The sequence below is a fragment of the Diuraphis noxia genome, unplaced genomic scaffold (genome assembly GCF_037042655.1).
Source record: "Diuraphis noxia isolate RWA-SAM2 unplaced genomic scaffold, SU_Dnox_SAM2 contig0002, whole genome shotgun sequence".
NCBI lineage: Eukaryota > Metazoa > Arthropoda > Insecta > Hemiptera > Aphididae > Diuraphis > Diuraphis noxia.
Window position 1 is genome coordinate 64,946,941 of NW_028301712.1, and position 22,169 is coordinate 64,969,109.

General features: G+C 28.7%; 3 protein-coding genes across 3 annotated transcripts; 2 read left to right on the forward strand and 1 right to left on the reverse strand.

Annotated features, from left to right (window-relative positions):
• Positions 1–1,986: 1,986 nt before the first annotated feature.
• On the reverse strand, positions 1,987–8,072 carry LOC149058790 (uncharacterized). Its single transcript, XM_089218477.1, has 4 exons — positions 7,959–8,072; positions 7,682–7,895; positions 3,966–4,238; positions 1,987–2,132 (listed from the first exon to the last, which is right to left on the reverse strand). The coding sequence occupies exons 1-4, from the start codon at positions 8,070–8,072 to the stop codon at positions 1,987–1,989; spliced, it is 747 nt and encodes a 248-aa protein (XP_089074603.1).
• Positions 8,073–9,266: 1,194 nt separating this feature from the next.
• On the forward strand, positions 9,267–14,509 carry LOC107167001 (DM4/DM12 domain-containing protein Desiccate). Its single transcript, XM_015515894.2, is given in 9 exon segments — positions 9,267–9,448; positions 9,450–9,598; positions 9,601–9,620; positions 9,687–9,769; positions 12,079–12,211; positions 12,532–12,718; positions 13,063–13,249; positions 13,328–13,477; positions 13,827–14,509. Coding segments are annotated over 9 exon segments (1,044 nt in total). The 5' UTR covers positions 9,267–9,320; the 3' UTR covers positions 13,834–14,509.
• Positions 14,510–15,572: 1,063 nt separating this feature from the next.
• On the forward strand, positions 15,573–16,073 carry LOC149058791 (uncharacterized). Its single transcript, XM_089218478.1, has one exon. It carries the CDS (start codon positions 15,573–15,575, stop codon positions 16,071–16,073), a length of 501 nt encoding a protein of 166 aa, XP_089074604.1.
• The last annotated feature ends 6,096 nt before the right edge of the window (positions 16,074–22,169 follow it).

The following is a 22,169-nucleotide window of genomic DNA, read 5'->3' on the forward strand; positions in this document are numbered from 1 at the left end:
AAATGTCCAAAAATAACTTTAAAAGATTTGAAATATTAAAAAAAAAATTATTAAGTCCTATACAAACATACATTCATTATATATAGAGAGAGATTATTTGTATACCAATTATAGAACTTTAATTAAAAAATAATAACGTCACTATATAGACTCATAAATCTATTGTAAATGCTAAATACACATTAAAAATTATAAATACGTACTTAGTAGTATAATCTTAAAATCTTATTTGCATTTACCTATATATTATGCAAAACAATATGTAAAATTCAAACTAATGTTAGAGTTGTAGGATAATGACCTTACTAGTTATAGCCTTTATTCCTAATTATTTAGGAATACGTAAAGTTGTAGGGCCGCCAGCGCATTCTGTCATTTCTGCAACAGTGACGCGGACACCGTTAACCACACTTTTTTTGAGTGCCAGTATTGGAGTAGTCTAAGGGAGGATCTTAGTGGGCACCTAGGGCATTCCCAACCGTGGAGGACATGACGGCCATTCATTGTTGCCCTGCTTTCGAGGACTTACCGTTGGACGACTCAGTTAGAGCCGAAGTGCTCTCGGAGGAGATGTTCAGGATCTTTTACAAGATGATAAAGGAGATCTTGACTCTCAAAGAAGAGGAAGAGAGGGCCAAACAGGCAAAGGAAGGCTAACGAATGAACCATGAAAGTGACGGATGGAGGACCGCTCGCAGAGGGGCAATCTGGAATGTTATGGTAAGGGCAGCGAACTCCGGTTAGCCCGTGAAACCGGCTCATCGAAGAAGACTATAGTTTTTAACATAAATGTATTCGATATTTGTACTGGTTTTTATAAGTAACTTTATTTTTTCGTGTATAATAAACGATGGCGACGCTGTCGACGAAATGCGCAAGCAGTTCCGGCAGCGTCGTTGATAACAAGGAAAAAAAGTATACCTAAAGTTATTGATATGTAATATGTAAAATATATGTATGAAATTAGGTTGATTGGTATCTAGTACATTTATAGAAAGTGGCTGTTGTTTTTTATATGAAACATCTAATACAGTGGTTGAGGCTGGTGTCATAGAATTCTATTACACTAAATAAATTTTACCTCCCTCGGTAAATATATCTTAGGTTATATTTATACTTCACCCCCCCCTAAAACAAATTTTTTTCGGAGGGTTAATATCACCTGTTGGCTGTTACACATTTGCCAGGTGTCAAGTGATGGCTCACTTAATTTATAAATTATAATAAATCATATAACATAATAAATTCATTATAACATACCTATAAGACATTATAAAATTGTTCAATCTTATATATAAAAAAAATGGAACCCATTTAAAAATTATATTATAGCCTACCGTTGTATTTAATCCTATAATTCAAAACCTGCTTGTAATTAATAGCCTTTTTTTGTCGATATTATTTTTTGCAATAAAAACCTAACCTTTATTGTTTATATTACATTTACAGATTGTTCTAATATATAAAATAAAGAAAAAAAATCTTTGTTAAGTAGGTACATGAAATATAATAACAATAACATTTATAACTGTTATATTATAATTTTTTGCTTTTAATTAATGTTTTAATATTTCAATATAGATACCAAGAGTAATGTGGACTAATGTGTATTGAGAATGGTATTTTTAATACATTTAATAATAAAAAAAAAACAGTTTTTTTTTTTTAAATATGAATTTACAAATAAATTGATTTTATTGATATTATATTTTTTTTTTTTACCTAGAAGCAACTTATATTTACAGTAGGTACTTATACTCGTTAATGTCAAATTGTTAATTAAATAAAACTTTTTATAATAATTAATTATGATTACATCACATGTATTATCTTATATTCTTATGCAACTGTTTAAGATTTCACGTTTTTACATTTCCGGAAAAGTATAATTTTTAGTATGAATAGATTTCAAGATTTTATCTATAAAAACTGACACTTATAATGTAATGTCACAGGAACTAACAAATTAACATATTGTTTAAATTTTTAATCACCTTGTTGTTTGTTATCTTTATACAGAACATCTGGAATGTTAAAAACGGACTGATGAGAGTCCAAATCATTTTTAAAGTTTCTTCCTATAGACCACATACCAATAATAGAGTCTTTCTTGTTTTGAAAGTTAACAAATCCTAAAACATAAAAATTCGTTGTTGTTACCAATATATTGTTCCTGTTTGATCACTTCTCTGAAATACACAAATTCTACTTTATTTTCATATAACTACTTTTTTTCTTTTTTTTTTTTAACGTATTTATTTAATTTGTACAATCTGTAAGAGAAATATTTACAATAAGCACAATGGAGGGGTACATAATAGGTCATGGTTGGCTTGAATGAAAAAGCTATTCAATAATAGCACTTCGTGGCGGGATAGTTGTGATTAATGGACTAGTTAACTAGTCGACTAGCAGATTAAGGCACCAGCTATGCTTTAAACGTCATCCAGGGTTATCTGGGATTGTTCGAAAAGAGAGGTTTTGGATGAGAGAGTTTCGGTGATTTGAAAGTTTGAGGTAGAAATGTTTGTAAAGAGTTTTGGCGACGTTTTTAATTGTCAGAATGAGGAGGTCCCTGTGGAAGATGTTATTTGAAACATAAAAAGGTGCTTTAGTTATATCTGCCGGAGGCATTTAGATTAAAAAGTTTGGATACGGTTTATGTTAGAGTCTTTGGCTGATTCCCAGAGTTGAAATCCATAGGACCATAATATAGTTTGAGCAGTACCTTATAATACATAAGGATTTTGTTATGTAGTGTGACGTGTTTAGAAGAGAGGAGGAGGCGAAGCTACCTTTGACGATTATTGAGTACTAGTCGTTTGATATGTATGTGGGTAGTCCACGTGAGTCAGCGATCTATAAGTATAAACCTAGGTAACGCATATTTTGAGCGGTCGGGAGAGGTTGGTCGTTAAGTGTGATACAGGAGCAGTTTATTGGTCTGAAAGTGAATATGCAGTGGATAAATTTGGATTCGTTGAGTTTGAATCCCCATTCTTTGTATCACGTCGAGAGCATGTCGAGGTGGGTTTGGATTCTGTTGGATGCCTCGAGAGGGTCATGGTTGATGGCTTTATCGTCAGCGAAGTCAGCGGTGGTGGTAAGGATGACAATGGGTTGGTCTGATATGTACAAATTGAACATTTAACTACTTAGTGATTTATTCATCAAAATATTTTAAATTTTAAATTTCTTGGTTAGTGGTTACTGTTTAAGTGGTTAATCACAATAACAAAAATATAATAAATTTAATGTACAATTACAAAAACAAAAATGTGAGTTTTTTAAAAAAATCATTATTTTGAATTTATATTTGTAGAATAGAATACAAGTAAAACGCATAAGTACATGTTTTTAAATGATTCTTTTAAATTTGAATCCAATTATGGGATTGGGTTTTATTCTTGACTACATTTATTACGTACGTGACGTACCTATCTTTACATTGCCATAATTCCTATTATTTTTACTGTCCTTGTCTGTAATACAGTCTCAAAAATCGTTTTTTACATATCTTAATAGAAAAATTACAACCTGTTCACTGGCCTTGGTTTTATTTTCCTGCTAACGATCGCCAAAATTAAAACTTTATTTCATATATAGACTTAATTTTCTATACTTAAAAAAAGTAATTATTGTGTAGTATAATTAAATCTTAAAATTTGACAAGTCCTAATTGATATATATATATATATATATATATATATGAAAGTAGCAAAAGAGTTGTGGCCCTTGAGCCAATCACAAGTTTATAGTTGGCATATTTTGGGCTCGGAAAGGTGCCCGCAGCCGTCTATATCATTAAGTCCATATTATTATACCAACGTACCTATAACAATAGGCAGGTAATTGTTTTATATTATAGCATAATGGAAAAATTCTTTAAATTTGTTTTAATATAAATTAAGTTATTAATATTGATTGTTTTCGACTGGAAAAAAAAAACTCTAAACGCAAGTTACCGATGAACATGGCCACGTTTTTATCCGCCCTGTTTATGACGGAGATTGTAATCGGCCCTAGATATCCGTATGGAGCGTTGGCCTTGGCCATCCAATCCTTGTTGAGAAAACCGTTTGAATTCGTGCCGACTTCCGTATCTAATATCTTGACGGGTATACTGTTGTCTATGCCCACTGTACTATGCGAGTCTACGACGAACCGGACGCCTGCTAGTTTTGACGACCACGTGCCGCCAATATCCCAAGCGGACGTCGCGGGCACCTGTTGTGCAGCTGTGAATATCGACCACACAAGCTGAATTTGTATTTGTTCGATACAATGGTAAATGACAATGTGGGGGAACGACACAAACTTATATCCAAAAACACTTTTATTTAAATGTGGATTTCAATTTACATTAATTATATAACGACAACAAATTTGTACGACTTTTAGTATCAAAATTATTTTTGATAAAAGTTTATTAATTTACTATAATTTTTTTAGTCATATATTTTAAATTTTTATTTTTATAATTTGCTTCTCGTTTAATTATAATATCATACTATTAATTTCCTATAATTTATTCCAAATATCTGTGGACTAGTACTTATGTGATAAAAATGTATTATAAATTATAATTATAATTTAAACATTTGTGTAGCTGAAATTTGGTATTCAAAATATAAGTAATGTTGGCGAGGGGGCTTTGCCCTGTGTACTTAAAACGCAGTTTTTAAATCATTGAATTGAGCTCGTATACTTAATTTAGTAATCTCTAATAAATGTTTAACTAGATAGGTGATAGCCTTATTTGTATTAATGCTCTCTAGGATAAAGTTTTTTTGGGTTTTTTTTTATTGGTATTTCAAGCCATTTTTTTTTTAATGATTAACTACTACGTGAGGTGTAATATATTTTTTGTTTTGTGAAATAAAGACATTGTGTGATAAGTGCCTAATGAGTAATGATTATGTTATGGTTACCTACTATGCAATGTAATAGATAATGGTGGTATCACTGGTATTGATGGGGCATTTACTAAAACTTTGGGATCACTATGATAGTTATTTGATATTTAATATATTTACTATAGATAATATGGCCTATCTATTTCTATTTTATATTAGGTTTAAAAACAATAATATAACTTTGTTGTAGTCACCGCTATGATTAATTACAATTATTACCCTCAAAGTAGTTTAGGTAATTAATATAATATTATTAGAGTAGTAATTTACTACAGTCTAAAATACAGCATTATTAGTTGCGTAAACTTGGCCCATATAAAATCACCAATAAATAAGCTTTGATAGGTACTTAAAAATATAATGTAGTATACACCTATATATTATATTATTATGTTTGAAAATGTTAATATAAAGTAATATTTAGTAAATACAAAATATACATAACTAAGAATATATGTGTGACGTGTGTTTTTGAACATACGTAATAAAGCAACACAAATAAAATGGAATTGGAATGGAATTGTATACTTAAATTTTTCAACAGTAAATTAAAATTAGACTTTAATAATGTCAGTCTACATTGATATTTGCATACGTTGAATAAAGATAGGTATAATAAATGGAAAATACTATGTCCGATGAACACTAATTTAATTTGAATAATAATTTCATTAAGTATTGACAATAGGTTGAATGACATAAGTGAAACAATGATCCCACCAAAATCAAAAAAATAAGTAAATATGCAATAAATAATAAATTAGGTATCTGACACAATAGGGTCATTTAATTTGAATAACTTTACATTTAACGCCTTAATTTCAAATTAACTTGTTCAATTTTATAATTATTGTAGCTTTACTTTTTTTTTAACGTTAAGCCCTTTAAAATTACATTATCAGTACTATAGGTAGTAGACTTATTATTTGATGAATGACCTGATCGGTGAATCGATTTATAACGAAGGCTTCATAATCGATGGTCTCTATAGCCTTTAGTCAAAATAGTAATATTATTTAATATATTATTGGTATTTGGCCTAATATATTATATTGAATTTTAGTTATGACGAGTTAAGTGTTATAATAACATTTTGATAGTTCCGTACTCCCGGTAAATATTTTTGCTATATTTATTTATTTCAACAAAAGTCAATAACATAATAATATAAAATTAGGTAGGTATATATAAATAATAGTAAGATATCAATACGTTTATAAAATGAGCTTAGTTCGTATTTGGAATACGAATTTCCTAGTTAAATATACTTCTATATTTCTTAACGGACATTTTTTTAATATAATTGAAAAATGGACTTAATTCTCCAAGTATTGATTAAATTACTCTAATGTAACATCAGTGTTCCTTTATTATTAATTATATCTATACACATTTCAATTGTTTTAGTAATAGATTAACTTTTGAAGCAAATTAACAAATAAATCAACTATTTCAATATTGGACTATTGACAATGGACTTCTTTTTCATCCATCTATCATATCATATTTTATGTGTATTACTCATTGTACTAATTGTATACAGGTTGTAACTTAACGCTATATGAGGCCAGTTCGGTGACAGTCTATAGTCTGTCCTCCAATACTGAGTACAGTGTATGATTTGTTTCCTACACAGATGCGTGCGTTAGTATAATAATTATAAGTAGTAATATAGATTGAAAAGTTTGCATTTTGTAAAAATTGGATTTTTTTTTCGTTCCCTATGAATGGACACTAGGCCTACCAAGGTCCAAATAGGCTCCAGGAAAGTTTTGTAGAGCAACATAGTAAAGCAATAGTAGAACCTATTAAATCTTGTGAATGATTTTAATTAGTAGCAATATATAAACACTGCAATGAGCTTATATTATATAAACCATAAATTAATATTTTCAAAATTAAAAATTCTCAAAACACATTTGAGATAACTTATGGGTCAAGAAATTCTAGAATCCTTAATACTGTGAATCAAATATAATATTAAAATAGGATTACGATTCCATCACAGATGAACTACGAAATACCTCAAATGAATTAAAATGAATTTCATTTTAAATACCTAGGTTTTTTTACTAAACAGGTCTCAACATTGGGTGAATACCTAGTTTATAAATTATAAAACTATTATAATTTTTATTTTAACAATAAAAGTATATATTTTATGTAATTATATTTATTATTTCATTTTTAATGATATTTAATATATAAGTATGTAATAACTAAGATGAAGTCATTTTTTTATTTTAATTGTCAGCTTTCTTTTTTATGGGCCTTTTTTACCAAACTACATAGTAAGCCTCTTTGAGCCAGGTCGACCCTGTATTATACTGCATATTATATGACGAAGAAATATTATACCTATAATATACAAATAATTCATACGTATAAAATTAATTTTATAATGATGTATTCGATGTTATACCTACCTGTCTACCTAGCTATCATTTTATTTTATTTAACATCACAGCAAATTTCTTAAATTCAGGCAGTATTTAGTTAATAGTTATTTTGTTGTCATATTAAATCAAGTGTTATTTGGTATAATTACTAATACTTAAATGGATTTTTTTGAATAAAATAATTCAGTTTAACTTAACTCTAACTCATTGTTTAGTCGAATTTGGAAGTATTTTAAGTTTTCTTTTAAAAATGCAATCAAAAACGTGATTAATAAACACCAGTGCCTATTTATGCAAAACAAAAAAAAAACATAGCGATATGTTTCTATATTCAAAACCTAAAATTTGTATTTTATATTATCTTACTTTTAAAATATCCTGATTCCCTTTTTTTTACTTTGAATCCGTTTCGAAGATGTTTAGATGATTTTAACTTATTTTTCGTACACAGTTCTGGCCTATTCAAAACAAGATTTTTTTTTAATACCATATGATTAACTATATTCGATTCTATATTTGTATTATTTCGTTTATCATTAAAATGTGTTGAATTATTGTAATTGATTTCTTTATTTGGAATCTGTAATAAAAAAATAACTGTCTAATTTATTCATATTTGTTTACTTCAAAATACAATATTTACTATAGCAAATGAAGGTATGGTATCTTTAATGATAATAGTTTCCACGCACAGCATTAATTTATAGACGAAAACAAAAAAATAGCTTCGATTTATGAAAGTATAATAACGTATCATGGTTTTGGAATATTGTAAAAGTTATATTCGAAAAAATCATTGTTAACTATATTATATACTTTATAGTTTAAAATTGCTATGACAATCTATTGTTGAATAAAAAAAAATTATTTATTTAATACCCACCTTACGTATTTTGAGTTACTTCTTAAATTACTTTTCAGAATAAACATAAACAGGTGTAGCTAATAATCAATGACTGGGTTTTGAGCGTTCATTTTGGACTGACGAGTTATATATACCTAAAACTTGGTCACCTCGATCACCCAAAAACGTAAATAATCTAACATAATGATCGTGTTTTTTTAAGTAGGTATTACTTAAAGTAGTTCATCATTCGTATATTAATATATGATACTACCATTGATATAGTTTGTATTTTTTATTCCTGGTTATAATATATTCTAATTAATCAAACTGTTGATGTGTATTTATTGAAATATAAAAATAATAACAAATAAAAAAGTTTATGTCAATTTTTTGAATCAAACATATTAATATTTAAGCAGAAATTATTAAACAAAAACTTGTTTCGTGAGTAGGATTTTTTTAAGGTTTTCATATTATATACTGTAGGTAATGTTGTACAAAAAGTCAGCACCCTTGGTACTACAAATTTTTTTGGACGTGGAATTATATTAGAAGATTTAAATTACAGTCAATATGAAAAAAGTAACTAAACTTACTAATTATACTAACCAGTTAAAAATAACTTAACTTTGAAATTTTAACTCGTTAATGCAAAAAAAATAAAATTTTGGTATGAACTATGAACAACTCTTATAATATATATACTATTATTAAAGTAGGTTTAACCTCAAGATAGGTTGATTTGTATATTTGTATATTTGAATATTTGTAAGTATATAGTCACTAAACCATTCTAACTGAAATTATTATAAACATTTTTTTTTTCATAATTTAAATATATAAGTACAGTATCTAATGTGGAAAACACTACAGTATTCAATGAACATAATGTCATGTACCTATTTATCAAAATATTAGCATATATTATATTGTGGTACGACGAATAATAAATGAGAGCAAAACTTAACAACCGGAAAAACGGTCGACGTTTAACATATACTTATGTCCTACATTTTTGGAAATAGCGTTTTAATTGCAGTGTAAACACAATAAAACCATATACCTATTATTATGTATTACGTGTCCAAAAAATATATAGGTATCTAGATTACGTGAACGCACAACAAACAAAACATACGTAACACAACCACTGCAGAAATGCGATGTAGTAATTCGTTAAGTAATAACTATTTACTATTCATTAAAAAAAAATCTTCCCAGTGCAGAGTCACAAATGGTTGCTCATCAACAGCCTCCAACAATGGTTCTGGAAAAACTACTCTGTGCCTATGACAGATTATTACTAAGTATACATTTTCACTTTTATTTTCCTTTCCGTGTGTGACATCCGCATATTGTCTTGTGTGCCATATATATACCGCAATGTATACAAATTTTTGAGACATTACGATTTTCGACAAACACACCGAATAATTTATCATTCACTGCTCTGCAATGGTAAACAAAATTAAACACGTGTTTTCAGTTCTTTTCGCACGTTTATCTGGATATTGTTTTTTTCAGGTGTTCAAATCAGTTGTATGCGTTTTGGCGTCTATTCAACTGGTCATTTGTGCGCTGCCTAACTCGTTTGAAATGCCATCCAAGTAAGTAACTTATACACAATAATATGTATTGTTAGTAAGTGTTTGAAATATTAATGTTGCACTTTATTTTTTAAAAGTTCAATAATTTATTCACCTTTCAATTACCTATTGACTACTGAATATTCATTATCAAATAATTTTATACTTTTAGTTAGTTAGTTTGGTACATTGGAATATTAACGTATAATATCTGTTACTTTTAAGTAACGAGGACCTCGTTACGAGGTTGATCGTTGATAAGCAGTTTATTATTTGATATGCAATCGACTATAAAATTAGATTTATATTGGAATTAGACCCAGGTGGGATAGGTACACCTTTTTGAATACTTAAAATATTCCGTACGTCCGAATTGTATGCCAAAAAAAAAAAAAAAAAAAAAAAAACATAAATTGGAATGTCCGAATTGCATGCCATCTCTTGAAAGGGTCTGTCCGAATTGCATGCCACCTCATCGAGGGACGAGGTCTGAATTGCATGCCATCAGATTATCAGGTTGATAGATTATTATTTATTATACTAGGTATAACTTAAACTTTTTTTGAACTTTTCTAATTAAACTTAATTTTCACTGAAAGAACGGGCTTTTGCTAGCAATTCGGACGCAGCCAAAATAATTATACTTATTTTACTTTCATTGTTCTATGTTTGATCATAAACCCATAATTAAAATATAATACTATATAAAACTAGCCTCTAATTTTATAAAACCATACGATGTGTCGACGTACATACAGCCAATTTTGAATTGGCCATCAACAATTTTAATTTTAAGATAAGATAGTCTAATTATAAATTTATCTCAATGAATTTTTGAAAACATTGATATAATTAGGCGTAACACTAGTTAAAAATCTGAGAGTGAGCAGAAGGGCTTCTATAACCGTAATTAAATAATAAATAAATGTTAATTAGTAAATAATCATTTGTTTTATGTATTTAAAATAAAATCTGTTACCTACCAATTCATAAGAACCTTATTAAAATTAATCAAATTTAAAATTTCCCTATCACTCTGAATTTAAATTAAAAACATCATTACTTATAATTATTATTACTAAAAATATAATTTAATATACATTTATTTCATAGTAAATTATCATATTATTTTATCGCAAAAAAATATCTTCACGGTCGGAATACTTATTATAGGCCAAACTAACAAAGTAAATGCAATTAATGATGTACGCAACACTAAGAAATGTATAATAGTGGGGGAATGTACATGAATCTACACAATTTTTATTTTTTTTTTTAGTATAAAGACTCTAGGCCATCTATACAATTACTATGGTATTATACTCGTATATGAATTGCCTATTAATAGATTATCATTAAATTATCAAGATATACGATATAATAATATATATCATTCTATTTACTTGCTATTATAATAAATATATTTTTCCTACAAGAATTTCTGCACTTCAACTATTGGCATTAGTAATAAATAAATCTTAAAAATCAGGCAAGAGATAATATTCAGAAACTGTGTACCAATATCCCGTATCCCTACCTTATGTCACCACTGAATTTATTTAAAACATATTGTAGTATTGTACAGCATAATTTGTAATTGATGATTAAAAATATTTTAGTATTCATATAAAATAAACTATAGTAAAACAATCACACATACCTATTTATACTTTTGTGCATATATTTTTGAACATTCTACAATATAATTATTATAGATAGATCCAGCTTGAGGCAGATCGAGCTGTGTAGTGACACGGAGCTTTGTGACTTGATGCAAATATAAATTGTTTAGGACCATAGTTCATGTATTCATCTAATGGTTCATATTCATCAATCGAAGTGTCTCTGAGGTAACACTTATAACACCCACTACATAGGTCCAACAAAAACATTGCCCACATAACCTCAATATTCACCAAACTGGTCCTAAATAAAGTATTATAAAAGGCACAGTGGTATCCCCTTTATTTCAAATTATAGTATGAGTAAATATTGAAATGTATATTATTATATTTATAAATTTATAATTATTAAAATTACGAACAGAGTGCTCAATATTATTATTTCAAATGTGATTACCTACTTAATTACCACTTCATATAAAAATATAAAAATAATAAAAATAAATTATACATTTTTCTAATGTGTTCAATATAACTTAGTAGGTTAGGTAAGTTAAATCTAACTGAGCTTAGCCACCTCCTAATCCTTATTATATATTATAATATAGTATTTAGTATTACGTTTTTTTTTTTTTTTTAATGTTATTATGTTCGAGGTTAAATTGAATCTCTTTAATAATATTTGAGGTTTTTTTTCTAATTATATAGTGGTATGCTACCGAGTCCTGTTACGTATTTTGAAGGCGTACAAAATGAAAACAAAACAAATGCTGGAAGGTCTCCTGAGGCTAGATTTGGATACATACCGTCTTCTTTTGGCGGAGCCTCGACTGGAATGGGCGTGAGTATAAACTAATATAGGATATAACATTACAATGTGTGATGTAGTATTGATTGTATGCATTCATTAAATTTACAAAACTTAAAATTATTTACTAATAAACAGATTTAGAACTATAGAAATATTTTTTTAATTGTTTTTTGACTTTTTAAATATAATATATGTTAGGTGTATATAATGTAAAGTAATATTGTAGTAAATTACGAAGAGAGTAAGCAAAGAAGTTTTTCAGGTAGGTGAGGATGAGGTACAAAAAATCTATTGCATACTTGTTATATAAATTAAAAATAATTTTTATTAAGATAATATTTTTGTTTAAGGGATATCAAGGAAATTCAATCAGTAGCTATGGATCCAATAAAATTGATATAGGAGGTCTAGTTGTTGGCGCTGTCGTAGGGCTTGGTATTTTAATTTTCATCCCGAAGATTCTTTACTTACTGTTTTCAACAACCAATCTTTTTGGTGCTCATCCAGTTGGCAGCAGTTACTCAGGATATGGAAGGAGTGAGTTACCACAATCATAATTAATTATTATAATTAATATTAGATGTATATTATAATAATTTTTTAGATGGCCTTAATTTATTTAAATTCATTTGTTTTACCTTTACTTAATTTTTATATATTTTTTATACTTTTTTATAACTTATTTTGATTATTACTTATAAAATAACCTATAACTATGTCTTATAAAATTACATTATTCTACTTAGTTGGAGGTTTATATTAAACCTAAGTTGATAAACAAAGTAGATAGGTATAAAAAGACTGAAATAATTCAATGCATTTTATTTTGTTTTTTTACATTTTATTGATTTTTAAAAGAAACCATTCCGTTTAACACTTAGGTGAGGATCTAATGTCTGGTTTAAATGGTATAATCACAAAGTTTGAAGAGTCCATGTCCAAATATAATATAAATACAACAGAGTGTATGCAAAAAGCACTTTGTACTTATATACAGTCCACGGAACAAGTTAAAGAAAAATCAGCAGTCAACAATTTTGTGGACACTTCAATAAATACATTAACACAGTATGTATTGTTTATATTGTTTTTAGAGTCACGATAAAAAAGCGTTTTTTCAATAATTTATTGCAAAACTTTTCTTAGGAACTCTGTAATGAATTTTATGATTGATGGTTCAAGATTCAAATCAGCTCTTGAAGCTGGGAAGAATGGAGAGTGTACGAAAACCTATAAACTATGTCCATTCGACCAAAACAGCATTTATATGTTCTTAAGACAAATTTCTACTAAAAAGTAAATCATATTTTTTGTGACTTTGCATATAAAGTTATTGTATCCATATAATTTAAATTAAATTCGTACTTTTATAAGTATATTAGAAAATACATTATAGTTTATTATAAAATATTAATATTTCACTTTATTTATTTTATTTTTATTCTCTTACCTATATATATAAGTATATCATGTTTATACGTATTATTATTATATGAATTACTGTATAAAATAATCACAAAAACATTTGTTTTTATAAATTTAAAGGTTCTACAACTATAGAAAAAATGTCTATCGACAACCTACTTATAAAATACCTATTGTCATTTATGAATTATTTGTATTACTATATTTTTTTTGGTTTTAGATTATGAGCAGGGTTACATGTAAGCAGTTAATTTTGTGACGAAAAAAAATTAAAAAATTATACACGGACTTTGCCCTAACGTAACTGTAAATAACTTACCTATCCCAGTATCCCTGCTCTTGACACTATTAAAATATACTTAGGACTAAACTTTGATAAAAGACTAACATGGCAAAATCATATTATAAAAAAAATTAATAATTAATGCCCGCTCCCGTTCTCTAAAAGTATTACTTTCTAAAAATAAATTCACATCTTTAAAAACAAAACTTCAAATATACAAACCACATATACGAACCACATTTCAACTTTATAATATCATAATTGTTAGAGATAAAAGAAACTAACTACTTACCTATTTTTGCATTTATACTAATATATATAATAAAACTCCAGTTTTTGGGTATCACAGGACCCAACATAATTATTTTGATTCGATAAGATATACATTTTATTTTATACTTATTATATTAAATTAATCCTACTACTCACGGCTCACACAAAGAACATAATTAGTTTATTTGATTAGAGGTTAGTCCAATACTTGTCATTGAACTATATTAAAAATGTTAACACTTGTTTTTAATTTTTTTATTTTCGAGCAATGGTGTACGAAGACGTTTTGTCTCGTTGAATCGCAATAGTTTAATTTCGGGAGAACGCTCTTAAATTAAATCGTGTATTTCGAAAAGTTGCAAATCATTTTTCAGTTGGAAATTTATAAAATATTTTATTTTTAAATCAAACATTTTATTAAGAAATTTTATGAAGATGTGGACACGCTATTATTATTGACATTTTTATACTACTATAATTACTATAATTTTCTTGACAGGTTTTTTAAAACTTTATTTGTGATTAAATCATGGTAATTTCTTGATAAGAAAAAAAATTTTGTTAGGTGAAATTGATTTTGTAGAAGGAGACATTGGTACCGGGAAGAGATAAACTCATTAACTTGGCTCAAGTGTTCAGTATTTGGAAAAATGTCTTGGTGGGGCTTGAAGGTATTAGCTAGATGTTCGGCAAAAATAAGGGATTTTTCTTCGTCTGTTGACGCTAGCAGATTATTACTTGTGAGGAGAGGTGGAATGATTTCTCGGATTTTAGTTAATTTTTTGTGACTCTCCATAAAGAAATTGGGAGTGGGTTTTAAAGAGTAGATATAATTCTCATACTGTATGGCTTTGTGCTTGATAAGTTCTTTTTTTAGAAGATTTGAGAGGTGATAGAATATTTTTTTGCCGCTGGGGAGACGAGAATTTTGCCATGTAGATCTCGCATTTCTTTTTTGGTTTAAAAGGAATCGTAAGTTGAATGGAGAGTGTTTTTAGGTGGTGAATTAACGGGGGTAGATTTAGTTGAGGAAATAGCTGCTTTTTTATAATTTCAACCAAGTTTTGTGCTGCATTCTCAACTTGATCTTGTGTTTTAAGTGAAACTCTAAGATCTATTAAATTGTCAAGATTTGTTTTGAATAAATCCCAGACGATGGGTCCTTTGGTGAGTGAGGGCCAATCATTTTGTTTAGGTGATCCACCAATTGAGAGGATTACGGGGGTGTGGTCACTGGAGATATGACAGATATTACTGATATATTAAGATGGTTTGGGATATTTGTTATGAAGAAGTCGAGTATATCTAGGTTGCGATTTTAATGTGAGGGTCAGCAGGTAGGTTGGGTTAGGCAGGCTACTATGCCAAACACATCACCCATTACCCCATTGAAACTGAGTGACAGAAGAGATGGGAGGTGCCGAAACCGGTCGTTGGACCAAAACGCTAATTCCGAACGTAGCAAGTTGGACGAGTAGGAGATTCGGCAAGGTGAATTATCATCTTGCACAGTTTCTCTCCGGGCATGGGTGCTTTGGCAAATACCTATGCAAGATACAAAAAGCCGAAAATACCAGCTGTGTCGACTGCGGAGCGGCGATGGACGACCCGGAACACGCGTTATTCTCGTGCGACAGGTGGTGGCAGCAGAGGAGGGAACTGGAGGTGCAAATCAACACGGACTTCACTCCACCAAACGCCATCGCAGTCATGCAGGAATCTACGCGCAACTGGGATGCAGTAAACAAGTACGTGGATCTCATCCTGATCGCAAGAGAGAAGGAGGAAAGAGAACGCCAACGAGGACCACAAGCTAATGCCTTATTAACGAACTCGTTAGTTAAGTCTGCTTTATTATGGGCCAAAGGCCACTATTTTTTAGATAGCGTAGGGCTATCTGTTCTTTTTTGAACCACGGCTGTGGTCGTAATTTCTAAAAAAAAAAATGTTGTGTTTTTTTTTTTGTATATTATTTTGAACCAACCAATAAACTAAACGATGCGGGGGAGCTGGCGAATTGCCTCACCAGGTATTTCCGGCCCCCTGCGATAACACGTTAAAAAAAAGAAAAAAGGTTAGGCAGGCTGTTGGTAACTTTTGTAGGCTGGGCATCCTCGATAGTTGGCTGGATGGGGCCCTCCGCATAATGTACATTTAGGTGGCTCATCTTTGGACTTGGAACATTCATTCGTCGAGTGAGAACCGTCACATTTTACGCAACGGGTCTGGGTAGTTTCAATAGTTCTTTGTGTGCCCAAAGTTTTGGCATCTATGGCATTGGGTTAATTGTTTTTTCGAGTGAGGTTCATCGAATTTGACTACTGAGTGGAAAATTAGGTTTATTTTGAATATGTCGTTATTATTTGATTCGGGTTCAAGATCTACGAAGAAGAGAGGGAGCGGTTTTTGTTTGATTCTGCAGAACGTTTGTAACTTGCTTAACTTTGAAACCATGCTATGATAATTCGTCTTTAATAAAGTCAAGGGGAGTAAACTAATGTAAATTACGGAGTACTACTCGGAATGTTTTTTCGTCTTTGATCTGGTAGGTGTGGAAATTGACTTCTTTCAATTTAAGTAATTGGACAGCTTTTCTGAAGGTATCAAGTGTATTTAATAATTGTAGTTTGATTCCTGATGTGTTACTCTTGTAAGTAAAATCATCAGTGTCGCAACATAGTTTAATTGCAGTGCAAAATTTAAGAAAATTTACATAGGATTTTATAAAAATAGGTGGTGGTTTGTGGATTATAGGTTCGGTAGATTCGGTCGTTTCCATATTATGATCATCTTCGATGTCGAGATTACCGTATCGATTCGGTGTTGTGAGAAAGATTCCTCTTGGGTGTTTATATATTGGAGATAGTCCAGGTAATTAAGTTGAAGGTCATTTATTATTTTTAGGTGTAGCAATTACCCAGTCTTTATCAGAAAGTGTATTTTCGATTATCGACCGATTGAGATTAGAGTTTGTTTGATTGTGCTTGGTTATAATGATGGGCGTAATGAGCCATTAGTGGTTTTAGATAACGGCCGGGCCGGCGATGCCAGCGGTGACTGAGTTTTTTTTGACATTTTGTTGTTAAGAGTTAATTATTATATGAATAATAACTTACCCAGATCCCGAAGGATCGAGAGACAGTAGACGTTCTTGAAATAGTTTTTCTTAAACTAAGCTCGGTATTTCTTAAATACCTACTATCTTAATATCTCAACAATTATGCTCTGTGTAGTGTAAAAAATGAATGTTCCTTTATTTGTTATAAAATCAAAAATATATTTTCGTTTTATAAACATACCTACCTATTTTAACAAAGTGGCTCACTTCAAAATAGCTTCATAAATTTGCTGCTTCCAAAATAAAGGTTAGTGACCACCCCTGGGTTATAGGTATACTGCAGCTGTTACGTCAGTAAGTTTAACATATACGTCTGTATATTCATGTTGTTATCATATTTTTAGGTTTGTTTACTTAGAAGATTGTGGACACTATAGAATCTATAGGTTTAACCTTAGATCATATACAATCTAAGGGTTTAACAAAATGGATGAACCAAAATAATGAAGAAATATGTTTCTTAATCTTAATCCTCTTATACAATTTTAATCTGATACTAATTACTCTATTTTATTATGTTCTATTCTTCTTGTGTTCCAACTATAAATTCAATCTGCGTCCAAAATGTTCCTAAGAAATTTTTTATGAAATATTCTTATCATTGTTCTTTTTTTATAAAGCCCACGAAAACGTGTTACGTTGTTAAACGTCGTAGAGTTGTTTTGAAACCGTAGTTTGAAGCGTAAGCACAGAATAAATTAAATCTATTCTGTGGTGTGAGCATTATTATTTATTTATTTATAAGGTGTAATCTATATACTATGTTTTTAAGTGATATTAATACAATGCTTTTTTCTTTTAGTAAAAGAAGTGTTCATACTGTAAATAGATAATGATGGTATTTGTCTCAAGTTCAACGGCCGGCTTTCCAATAAATTCAGCAACTCCATAACTGTTATAAGAAATTATATATTACAAATTCTACTAAATATTAAAATACTAACACATTATTGTTTGTACTATACCGCAACGAAGTTATTATCTTATATAACTGTATAGCTGTGTATAATTTATTATTGCCCCAATTTATATTTTATTCTGTGTTATTCTATACGAAATTATATTTTTTAGGTTAAAGGTGGAATTTTTGAAAAACTATGTAATAAAAATGAGTCGATTAAATAATTAATTTTTTAATTAATGCTAGTAGTATATATTTGTATGTTCACAGCCAGCTTTTCCACGGTAAAATTTTTTTTTCAAGTGGAAAATTCTCCCTTGGAGCACACTAATTTACCGCGTAACACAATACGGTGATTACACAAGATTGTCCACCTATTTGCGCCTTACACAAAAATATTTACCGTATCAACTATTTTTTCCCTTTTTTTAAAATTTTTTCAATCAAATATCGCTAATTTTTATAAAAAGGTCATAGGTTTAACTAGGGTTAAAATTCCGGTGGGCTACAGCCCCTTTAAGGCTTTAACAAAACTATGAATATAAAACATCCCGTTATAAGATCTATATGGGGAATCCCACCGCCCCTCTACATGCAATCACAACACTATATATGACACTATCATGAGTAATGTAAGTCAATCATAAAAATGGTATACTCTACTCAACATTTTATACACAACTAATAGTATCTTACTAATTTTATAAAAATGTATTAATATTATAATATATAACTAATTTGTAGTTTACCTGTAAAATAAGAGTAAGAAAAAAGAAAACAAATCAATTTTATAGTCAATAGATAACATTTTAATAAATTAATGGTATTTTTCTATCATGAGCATTTGCAAAATTTTTTAAAAATTTTTCTGTATCAATGTTTTAGATTCTGAACGGCGTGGAGTGATGAATGCATTGATTTTACAATGATGTGTGTTTTTTTTTTGTGTGTCTGCGTACAGCATAACTATTAGAAATAATGCTTCAATTTCAAACTTTGGGGGTGGTTTCCGATGTAAAAGTGAATATACTTGGTGTATTATAGAGGTCAAAAGTAAACACTTTCCAACAGTTTTCAAAAAAATCGAGAAAAACAAAAAAAAAGTGACAGAAAAACGGAATTTTTACACAAAACCAGTTTTCGACTAAATCAATTTTTGTATATGGTTGTAATTCAAAAACTAATCATTTTAAATACTTGAAACTTTCCCCAAATATTTAAATTAGTGTTATCTATATACAGTTTAATTTTAAAAAATTTTTGACTTTTGTTGAGTTATTTATAGATCACTGAAATTTTCGATTTTTATGAAAAAATTTTTTTGAAGTGTCGGTAAAAAAATGTTGGATGACCAAAAAAACTTGAAAATTTAATAAAAGGTTCCTTATGAATTGTTCTTATTGTAGCTAAAAAAAATTAAAAATCATTAGTCACCATTTTCTTTTTATAAGCGTTTATAGTCAAATTTTAACGAAATCTGTCGAAAACGCGAAAATTTGCAAGGAATTTTGAAGTTGAAAAATCATAAAAATTTTTGTGTTAACTAAGGATTAAAAATACAACACTAAGTTTTCCATTAGTTTCCTTCAAGTAGCTATAGAGAAAACTTGAAACATCATTTGAATTTTAAATTTTTACGAAATAGCGTAACGATAACGATTTATCCTGAAACGATTTTCAATATTTGTTATTATTCAAAAAGTATAAGTCATAGATACTTAAAAAATTCACCAGTTATTTAGATTGGCATTTTCTTTACATGATTTAATTTTCTTTGAGATATTTATAGACGACTGAAATTTTTAATTTTTCTAAAAAAATTTTTTTGAAGTGTCGATAAAATTTTTTTAGCCCTATCTAAATACTTTAAAATTTAATACAAAGTTCCTCATAAGTTATTCTTATAGTGATCAAAAAATTATAAGAATAAATAAGCACAATTTTTTTTTATTAGCATTTGAATTTCAAATATTAAGAAAAATTTGTCAAAACCATGAATATTTTTTTTTGTGTCTGTCATCACGTTTTGGGGCAGTAAAAGTGCTTCGATTTTTGACTTCAGTACCTCGTTCGAGCAGAAAGTGAATCTCATTGGTACTTTGGGGGGTCAAAAGTAAAAAATTCTTAATACTTTTCTAAATAATCGATAAATACAAACTAAAATTAAGGGAAAAAACGGGAAATTTTACGCACAATCAATTTTCGACAATATCAATTTTGGTTTTTGATGTAACTTTTGAAAAAATGACCATAGATACATGCAATTTTCACCGAATGTTTATATGAGTATATACTATCCACCATGCAATTTTCGATCATTATTAGTTTTTTTTAAATTAATATCGATAAAAATTTATTTTTTGGGTAGAAGATCTTGAAAATTTAATACAAGGTTTTAAACATATTGTTACAATGGCAGATCAGTAATAAATAAAATATATAGTCACAATTTTTTTTATAAGCATTCAAAGTTTGAATTTTGACAACATATTATGTAAAAATCACGAAAATTCGTAAATTATTTTATGTTAGAAATTCATAAAAGTTTTTCTTTTTAAATCAAGATTTGTAAATTAAATACAAGACTCCTAACATATTTTTACAGTAGCAGTTGAATTTTTACATAATATAATCACGAAAATTCGTAAATTATTTAAGCTAGAAATTCATAAAAGTTTTTCTTTTTAAATCTAAGATTTGAAAATTTAATATAAAGTTTCTTATAAGTTTGTCAACGTTTATTATACAAAAAAATATCCACCAGAAATTTAAATTAAGTGTTTGTGAGTGTTTCAAATTTAAATTTTTAACATATTGGATTTTAACTAGATTTCTCATTTAGCGATTTTCTTATATCAATGTAATTCTAATTCAAATGACTCTAGATACTTGAAATTTTCACTGAATGTTTATATAGGCATTTTCTATATTTGATAAGGATTTCAAATTGTTTTGATTAGTTTTGAGTTTTTTACTGACATATTAATTTTTCAAGTTTTTTAGTTTTTTTTTTCTATTAATGTCAATAAAACAAAATTAGTTGGGTCAAAAAGCTTCAAAATTTAATATAAGGCTTCTTACATATTATTTCAATAGCATTTGAAAAATATTAAAGATACATAGATATGAAGTTGTGCTGCTGTAGTATATTTGGCAGCATAACTTGGAAAAAAGTTCCCTGTAAAAATAAAGTCCAACAAATTGTCAGATTAGTCCAACGATATCCAACAAATCACTCTTGAAATTTTTTATAGGGGTGAAATTTTTCTGACGTAAAGTTGTGCTGTTGTAGTAATTTTGGCAGCACAAAAATGTCGAAAGCTCTACCGGCGAAAATAATGTCCAACAAATTCTGAGATTGATCCAACAATGTCCAACAAGTTTGTTGGATGTGTTTTTTGAGTGTCTGTCATAGCTGTGCTGCTAACATTTTCTATATTTTATAATATTTTCAAAATATTTTGATTTGTTTTGAGCCAGGGGCGTACTCAAGAGGGGGGGGGGGGTCGTGGGGTTTGAACTCATCGCGTGACTGCGGGTTTGAAAAAAATTATAACTTAAAAAGTATTATTTATCTATCTATCTATTTCTAAGCTGAACTCGCTGGGGGTGCAGTTGCATACCCTACACCTCCCGTGTGCACGCCTATATGATCTAAACATTAAAATTATAAATATCTTAATAGCCAGCCATTACATGATTTAATGTTGGTCATTGTATTATTTTTATTTTCAATTAATTAATTTAATTTAGATACATGGTAATTTCTAAATAGCTGTGACGACAGAAAAACAATGATTTATAATATAATAATAGTATATTATTATATTATAAAAATGTTAGCTTATTTCTGTGTATAACGTTTTAGACAAATTAATATATAAACATAATAATTTTTAATATATAATAAAAACTATACGTACGTATAATGTTTTGTTTATCCCGTGAAATTACTCATGCAAATATACAGGACTGTTCCGTTCACTGT